At 29.7% G+C, this 9,533-nt stretch overlaps 1 protein-coding gene across 4 annotated transcripts; it reads right to left on the minus strand.

Moving 5' to 3' along the window:
* Positions 1 to 3,926: 3,926 nt before the first annotated feature.
* Positions 3,927 to 7,680, minus strand: LOC103492042 (transcription factor bHLH122). Of its 4 annotated transcripts, XM_008452222.3 has the most exons (8): positions 7,343 to 7,642; positions 7,163 to 7,202; positions 6,152 to 6,994; positions 5,569 to 5,924; positions 5,307 to 5,477; positions 4,810 to 4,875; positions 4,668 to 4,736; positions 3,927 to 4,564 (listed from the first exon to the last, which is right to left on the minus strand). In XM_008452222.3, exons 3-8 carry the CDS (start codon positions 6,744 to 6,746, stop codon positions 4,511 to 4,513), a joined length of 1,311 nt encoding a protein of 436 aa, XP_008450444.2. In that variant the 5' UTR covers positions 6,747 to 6,994; positions 7,163 to 7,202; positions 7,343 to 7,642; the 3' UTR covers positions 3,927 to 4,510. The 4 variants fall into 4 exon arrangements, with proteins under 4 accessions (XP_008450444.2, XP_008450443.2, XP_050936749.1 ...); XM_008452221.3 differs by lacking the exon at positions 7,163 to 7,202 and having other exon boundaries at positions 7,343 to 7,680; XM_051080792.1 differs by lacking the exon at positions 7,163 to 7,202 and having other exon boundaries at positions 6,152 to 6,834; positions 7,343 to 7,624.
* Between the last annotated feature and the right edge of the window lie 1,853 nt (positions 7,681 to 9,533).

A 9,533-nucleotide genomic window follows, 5' to 3' on the forward strand; every position in this document is an offset into this window, starting at 1 on the left:
AATACTTTAAAAGTAATAATAATAATAAAAAAAAAAAAAAAAAGAAAGAAGAAACATATAATTTGTTGATTATATGTGTTTGTATGTTTACTTTGGAGAAGAGAGGAAAGATGTACTTTTGGATGCCATGTGGACGTGGTGGTTATGTTGACGTTTTATACTTTAGAAAACATCTCTTAACAATATGCTTTGCCTTCCTCTTTATGTTTGTTGTCTAAAGCATATGCGCTTCGATACGGGTTTAGAATAAAACAAGTAGATGTTATTTTAAATGATAAATCTTCTAAAAATATTTATAAATATAATAAAATATTACAATTCATCTAAGATAGATAAAGATATACTAATATATAATTATGATATAAGATAGAAACATATGGTAGTCTATCTTAATCTATCATGGTCCATTTTGTATACACAATGTTATTTTGCTATATTTAAAAAATTACCATAAAACGATGACCAAAATGATAAGATATGATATGGTACAAATATTTAAAAAGCCCAAATTCACCAAATAATTATATTTTTATAGAACAAACCTTTTATTGACATCACCAAGTGTTTTCTATGTTTTTTTTTTTTTTTTTTTCACTTTTGTTCTAATTCAAACTCAATTATATACGCTACCATTCTAGCTATAGCTTATTTTCTATCTCTAGTTCTTATTCACATTCTAATTGATTTTTATTCATTTTCTCTCATATGCTTTCTATACTTGGTTTATTTGACATCTGAAAGAATTCATTTTTTTTTTTTTTTGTCTTTAATTATTGTACGTTGTCGAAGGTAGAAGAAACAACTTTATACGTCGTTGCTTTATGTCATTGTCGAAGACAAAATACTTTTTATTACGAGATATGAAGAAGAGAGGAAGAGAGAGATTTATGAGTTGATAAATATAAGAAGAAAAGAAAATATTTTTTAAAAAAAGTTATAAGATCTTATTTTGAAAATTCATGTCAAATCACATTTTGTCTCTTTTCTTTTTTTTTTCTTTTTTGTTTCTTTTATTCAATCAATCTATGAAATAGTAATAAAATGTTTAAACTAAAAGAGGGAAGTCAAACAAAACAAACTCACAAACAAAGATATTATAAATTTTCTATTCTTTGTGTATTTGTACATTCTATGAATTAATGGATTAGATGGAATGTTCTACTTCTACTTCCATATAAAGTTAATTATTTGTTTACATTCCATTTACACAAACTTTTTATAGCTATTAATTACATCTTTATATAAATTAAAAAATAACAATGTTGCATTTCACAACTCACATCAAACATTTCAATCAATCTCTCTCAATCCCATTAATTACATCCATAGTATTAAATTCCTGTCGATGAATTCACATTTTTACTGATTCAACGTCGATAAAAATCGTGAATAGACACATTCGTTCTATTGCAAAAAAAATCTTAAAACGTAAAGAAATAATTAGCAGCAAAATATCATTAATATATACACCATATAAATAATAAACATGCTAACTTGTTTAAAATTCTATAACGAACTATTTACTAATTTAAATATTTTGTTGTTTCTATAAAAAAGAAAAATTAAAATCTTAATATTAACATTTTACTGCTATTTTTAGATGTCGATATTTTTATCAACGTCAACATTTTAAAGGGTTGTTTGATGTTTGAGACTTATAATAGAATGATATTTTGATTAAGCATTTTCGACTTGAATTGTACGTAATACCAAATTCGTCTCATTCTTACTGTTTACAATCCAACTTTTCCAATATTTTCATAGTTGATGAGTCTATTTATATTTGAGATTTGATTTCTGATATATGGGAACACCTCATATAGATTAGATTTGGGGATTAAATTAAAGATGAAAAAGAAAACTGTGTCTATATTTAATGAAGAATTGACTTAAATGGATCCTTGTAGAAGGGAGCAGTTGTGTTCCTTTATTACTCACACCAACTTCTTTCTCCCTCCCTCAATGCCAATTATAGAATCAATGAACCTCTACATATATATATACATACATATATATATATATATTTCCAAAAAGGACAATATTTTCTGAACACTACTGAAAGGGTCTAATTTAGCAATATTTTTATTTAATGTCAACTCCTTTTTCTAAAGTTAAAATCAAAATTAGTGGTTTCACAATATTTATTTCCTTACCAATATGATGGGAAACATTTCAATTCTTCATCATTTCCTCAAATCATTACTCCCATGTCCTATCATTGAAATTCACTCAATATTATTTATTTTTCTTTTCTAAATCAACATTTTTTCTGCTCCATTCTAAATTTTTTAGTTTCAATATTTTACACGTTTAATTCTTAAATAACAATATATTTCAGTTGAGCTTTTAACAATATATTTCAATTGAGTTTTTAGGTTTCAAATATTACGATCTTTTATATTTTTAGTTTTGCTTCTATTTCATCCATAAATTTTAAGATTTATATTTTCATTTTACATTTTTTACCAAATAATTATTTTCCAATTTTTCGAGTTAATGTCCCTTAATTAATTAATTAATTTTTAGAAACTTACAATTATTGCAATTAATTAAGTTTGTTATTTTTCATCATTATTAAAATTAAAGTTAAATTTTCATTTAAGAATAAGAGTAAATATTTAGCAAAATATCAAGGTGAAAAGTGTAAATTTTAAATCTAAGGACACAGTTGAAATAAAACTAAAGTCTCAAGTGTAAATTATAAAATTATGAAACCTATCTGCTAAAGTGAAGCGAACTTAAATGAAACAAACATTCTTATAGTCATTCAAATTTAATGACAATAAGAATGTTTTCTAATATATATATATATATATATATATATATATATATATAATGAAACTTCACTATTTATCAACTAGGATAAACTACCATTTGTATTAGTGACACAGATATTAGTCTATTGATAATAAATTGTGACATTTTGTTATATTTATAAAAATTTGCAACTATTTTGTTATGCAATTTTTTATAACAATAAATCTAACATTTAGAAGCTCAGAGACCAAATAGAAAATAAATCTAAAATCTAGTTTTATTTTTCCCTTATTTTTTTCCTATGTTTGAAGATTTAATTTCCGTCATTTCTCTATCAAAAAATTTCCATACTCCCTTTATTTATAAGATCTCGCGTCAACGTGCTTTCAAAAATAGAGTGAAACCAACTAATATTAATGGGAATTCGAAGTAAAATGTGAGTAAAATACTTTTGAAGTAGTAGGAAAGTTTCATAGATTTAAGCTGATGAATAACTGAAGCTAAAAGCTATGACCAAGGAGTTATAGCTCCTCCTCACCCTCTATCCTTCATCCTTCTTCTCAAACTTGCCCCCTTTAAGTAAACCTAATTAATAATGCACAAAACTCCAAGCTATGAAGCCAGCCACCCAAATCCACCTAACTTTACAAACCCAAAGTTTTAAATTGGACATATTTACTACTCGTGTCTAATGGCAAAACATTTGGGTCCCAACAGGAAAAAGAAAGTTGTGGTTCAGATTCACTTAACAAACCCACTAAGTTTCCCACACTATATCTCTCTTTTTTATAAAGTAATTGAAAAGAGGAAAAAAAAAAAAAAAGTCTATCTCTGGCTCTTATAATGCAGGCAATATTCTAGAAAATGAAATCCACTAATCTTGTAAATTTCAAAGAGAAATAGAGTAGGCTACACCATTTTCATACGGATTTATTCCACGATGTCCATCCACTTGCTTGTCCACCAACTTCATAACTTCACCGACTTTAACAATGCTTATTATAGAAGCTTAAATATTTATCGATGAAATTTCATTATAAAGTTTTCAAATTCTAAACTAAATTACTCTGCACCTCTATACCTCAAATATAGACTTCCTAGCTACAACCAAACTTTCAGAGCATGAGTAAAAAAAAAAAAAGAAAAAGAAGAAGAAGAAGAAACTGGGATGAAGAATGCACATAACAATGGTAATAATAATGAAATGTAGCACCAAAAGGAATAATTTATCTGCAACATTTCTAATACAAATCAGGCAACTTATTTCCCACTTCTTTCTAAGCCATTCATTGGGTCAGCCATTAATGGCAACTTCCCTTCTTAATTTATATAACCAGATCTACAACAGCCAAGTCAATCTTTCTCTCTCTCTAAAGTGGCAGATTAAATGCAATGAAAGATCTACTAATCATGCAAATATAGTTATTTAATTTACACAGTGGAAGGCAAGTACCAGCAAGTCTTTTAAACTCACATGCATGACCAGCTTTCACCAGTTCTTTGTCTTCATTTCCCATTGCTGTACCTCACTATCTGCTTGTCCTTTGCAGCTCTCCGATCTTCTTTCTTTTTTCTTTTCTTCTGCAAACTTTCTTCAAAGAAAATAATGTTGACCCACTTTTTTTTTTCCTTCTTAATTAGTACAGAAATAAGTAGTTATATCCTCAGAGAGATTCATTCGTGTTCTATCCTAAAATTTGAAATTGCTATTGCTCTGTACATAAGAATTTCCACGGCCGATCTCTTTTTTTCATTATTGATGCTGACTATGTGAGCACTTACATTTTGCACGATTATCTGAAAGTGTCTGGACAAAAACCAACAGAAAATAAGGAAAAAAAAAAAAAACAATGGTGGTGGAAACTTTTATCATACAAATATGTGAATCTCAGTCTTGAATTTATTATTACCTGAACTTGTTTCTGAAGCCCTTTTATGTACTCAACTGCCAAATCTAACATGTCTGATGTGTTGGTTTGCTGTGGAGAGAGAGAGAGAGATGTTTTAACTCAACCTTTACCAATTTTTAGTGTAAAGTGAAAAGAAAGTTACCTTGTCCATGTTGGGCACTAGCTCTTGAAGCTTCCTCATTCTTTCACTAATTTTAGTTCGTCTGACCTGAAAGTTATCGATAAAGGAAAAGACATCGAAATTTCATATCAAAATCAATTGAAAATAAAAGGACTAACCATCTATCTTACAAAATGCGAGGTTTTTTAATTTTTCTAACATGGCAACATTTAATAAGCTCAAGAAGATTGAAATTTGTAAAAGATTTTAAGTTTTCAGTTATACATGAAAGATTCTCTACAATTTCATTGAATCAAGGACATAAGTTCAGGTTCAACAGATTCCCACGTTATACTAAACTTAAGTGAAAAACTTCAGGGTAATCTAGATTCACCAGATGGCTTGACAGATAAGAGAATCACAAACCATGTTATTAATTTTTATTCTGCAGCATGTAGTTTCAGAAATAGAATAAACACACAGCCAATGGTTAAGATTGAGAGAAAATATGACTAATTGTACAATATGTCCGAACTTACTCTCTCCGCAATGCTTCTGGGATGAGTAGCGCAGCCGCGCTTGGCTCGAAGTTTACAAGGAACAGAATCTGAAAATTGCAAGATCTTTTCAATAGCACTCATTTCTGCTGAAGTATTTGGTAAACTCAGATGATGAGCAAGCAAGGGAGGGCGATTTCCGGTATCCATCTTCTGAGTTTTCCACAAAGACAATAAAGATACGAGACAAATCAGAATAAGACATCAAGGAAAACAATCACAATGGACTTGAATTAGCTAATACCTTAGTATCTGAAATGTTAAAATTCGAGTACGACTTCTCGTCATCATCGTTATCTTCTAGTGGTTTTTGACCAACAATGTTATCAGACATAACAGCAGAGTCTTCCCAGGAACCAACTGGGAAGCTAGTACTACCATAATCGCTGGTTTGGCTTTCGGCAAAGCTTTTAGTATCTTGATTGGTTTCTCTGATACTTTTTTTCTCAATTCCAACCACGGGACTCATCAACCCTGACGAGTGTGGTGGCAAGGTCCTTGGTGAGAAATTTTTCAACCTGCTTGGAGAAGAAAAAGACGCTTCTTCATTAAAGCTACTACGAGTTCCAAAATTTCCCATGCCTCTCAATGCAGCATAGCCTGCCAGTTGCTAAGAATTTTCAGCACCATGTTGGGAATATTGGAAGCTAAATTCTATTATCATAAACAGAACAGAAGATCATAGAAAATCAATATGGATTGATTATGAATTACTGTAGCCAGAAAGTCTAAGTTGCACAAATCATGTTTCTCTCAACCCCAAATGATCAGAATCTATTAGAACATGAAAATTAAACATCAAACATTTAGGCGAAAAGAATACATACCACTATCATTGATCTTTATGTGGTCGAATAGTCCGGCAGGTGAGCTACTTTGCCGAATGAGATTCGAAGTTCTTCCACCATCTGTTCTAATCCGTGGCTTTAGATCGACTGCAATTGAACCAGATCCATCCGTTTGTGAAATCATACCCTGATTTGGAAGTGGGGGTTTCATTGAAGTTTGATAGAAACTCGGTGTTGATGAAACAGGTGGGTAATTGGTGTTGACATTGCTTGGTTGCTGATGGATAGCTCTTGTTTGATTACCCACATAAGATGTTTGTTGATTTGCCTCAGTGGATACAAGCACTTCTCCACCCTGAGCACTCTTCTGAGACTCGTCCAGGTTCTGGGATGAACCTTCAGGGCCGCCGCCGCCGCCGCCGCCGCCGCCGGTCATAAACCGTGCGAAAATTCTTTCTGTTTCAGGGCTGGATGGCCGATTGAAGAACTGATCGCAGAATTCCCTATCCGTCAGACTTCTGAAATACGAACTCGGTGCAGAACGGTACCGTGTCAAGCCAGAATTCATCTGCGGTTGTTGCTGATGATGTTCATGAAGAATATGATGATGCTGCTGCTGAAAATCTGCCTCCATTGGTCCTCCTCCTTTCTCCAGCTCTACTTCAACTAGACTAACAGCAATCGAACTTAATATAACACAAACCTTTCGGAAACAACTTCTTCTTCAGTTACGCCAAAGTCGTAGTAATCACCAACGGAAACAAAAAGAGAAAAACAGCAGCAATGCAATCAAATCCACAAAGAACTCTGTTTCTTACACAAAATTACTCCACAAATCATCAAATTCCCACAGTAATAACGCGTACGGAATCACAACTTCGACTGCACCACCAGATTCAAAAACAAATAAAACAAACAGACCTAGATTAAACTCAAATCCAATAAAGAAAAGGAAAGGAAAAAAAAAAAACAAAGAAACAGAATACAGCAGAAAATTCGGAGAGTGATTCACGTGCAAATGATCTCAAACTCTAACCAAGAAAAACTCACTCAGACTCACTCCATTCGTCAACGGTAAACAAAACACCAACTATCAAATCAACACCACCACCAAATTGTTCCCACGGTCCAACACGAATCAGAAAAAGATAACAACATCAAATCAAATCAACAACGAACAAAAAAGAAAATCATAATTCACAAAGAAAAACAACAACAAACACAACATACCAAAATCTCATCATTTTTTTTTTTTCCAATCATATATCAATAAACCTCCTCTCAGTCTCCACTTCCTCTCCTGCTTCTTCTTCCTCTTCTAGTAGTAGTAGTAGTACTAGTACTACTAATACTAGGACAACTAGTCCTCTTCTTGGTTTTTCCAGAGGTACACCGTCAGCCGGAAAATATGAACAAATTCGCGGGTAGGGCGGAGAGAATTTAATTGTATTTGTTTATTTGAAAAGAAAGAAAGAAAAGAAAAGAAAAGAAATGAAATGGCGTTTTTTGGTTTCTTTGTTTGATGTTCACTGAAATTAAAACCAATAGGAAGTGAGGAAAGAGTCCAAGAATCTAGGCCCTCAGATTGTGTATGTTTGCGGAGTCCCTCATTTACCAAAACGCCCTCTCCCTTTAGGGCTATTTTCGGAAATGTGATTTGTTGTGGTAAAAACTAAAAAGAAAAGGAATGACTGGATTGTTTCCACGTCAGCGTCTTTCATTGAGAGGTGGGCCACGTGGGGATCTCTCACTGGACCACAACATCGATTCTAAAATACAAACCTGCCTTTTCCCATATTATTATTATCTTTTAACTTTTTACTCTTCTCTTCTCTTCTCTTCTCTTCTCTTCTCTTCTCTTCTTCCACGCCAGGTTTCTCTTTTCATTTACAAATTTTTCATTTATGAGATACCCACCACCTCTCTTCAAAGTCTTCAAATGTCAAAATTAACCCAACTAAAACCCCAAAAATTCATCTTCTATTTATTAATTATTTTTTTTAATTTAACAGGCTTTCGATTTTCTCTATTTTATTTTTATTATTTAAATTTTAAATTATACAATTTTTGGTCATCTATATTGGTTTTTAATTATTAGTTTCCAAATCATTTCAAATAATTAAAAAAAAAAAATTTTAAGTATCCAAACTTTTAAAAACTTTAATTTGGTCAACTTTAGCATTAAACTTTCTTTTGGAGTTTCACATTAATTTAGTTGGTGTCATAGAGAGTGTGGTCATTAAATATTTTTTTAATTATTAATCAAAAATAACTTTTATACCTCTCTCTCTCTCTCTATATATATATATATATTAAAGAAATAACTATGAAATAAACAAATTAAATAATAGTAAGTTTAAAAGTTAAAAGTTCCTTTAGAGTTTAAATTGATTTTGAAGCATTAATAAATTTATGGTCAATAATTTAGTTTCAATATTTTAGAGTTTTTTCTTAATGTTCAATTTTAACCTATGAATTTTCCATAAATATTAAATTTAATTTTTACTACGTATTTAAACTATAATTTTGTCAAGAATTAAAAAAAGAAAACTATTAGCAATTTTTAATATAAATTTTACAAAAATATTAAATATTGTGTATCTTTACATAACAATTATTAGGATGATTTAATCACAGTTAAAATTGAAAGTAGAATAAGATGAATATCAAATTATTTTATAATATTAATATAAAAAAAAAAAAAAGGTTAATGGTCTTTTTATAACCAAAAAATAAAATAAGATAAAATATATATTGGTCTTATCTCAAATGACGTTGAAAAATACAATTCAGTAATTAATTATTGACCTTTAAGTACATAAGCATATAATAAAATAACACGTTAAATACGTGATTAAGTTTTTATAATCATTATTTCCTAAACAAAAAGTTTATAATCAATTATAGATAAATAGATGTACACACATCACATTATTGTATTTAATATAATAATTGAATTAAGATGTAATTACCAATTTGCTTACTATCTTTCCCTATATTTTCAAATATTTAATTTTAATCAATATAATTTCAAAAAAAAAAAAAAGTCTTAAATTTTTTTTATTATCATATATTTTTTATCAACATTTTCACTGCACATGTTTTAAATATATTCACGTATTGTGTTTCATTGTTTAAATTATTATTATTATTATTATTATTTAATTAATTTTGATGGACTATATTTAAGATCTATTGAAAACATACGAATTGAACTTAGACATTTAAAAAATCGTACACATCAGAGGTTGAATTATATTATATGATAAGTAATATTTGAGTTAGAGTTGAGATTATATATTTTGATACATCAACTTTAATCAAGAAACAGTAAAAGAACATTTTTTTTTATAAAAACGACAGATTTTTAAAATGAAATGTAGAAAAATAGGCATGGAAATTAATTTTTGTAATATAAAAT

Source organism: Cucumis melo, chromosome 2 (genome assembly GCF_025177605.1).
Source record: "Cucumis melo cultivar AY chromosome 2, USDA_Cmelo_AY_1.0, whole genome shotgun sequence".
In the NCBI taxonomy this organism is placed as follows: Eukaryota; Viridiplantae; Streptophyta; class Magnoliopsida; order Cucurbitales; family Cucurbitaceae; genus Cucumis; species Cucumis melo.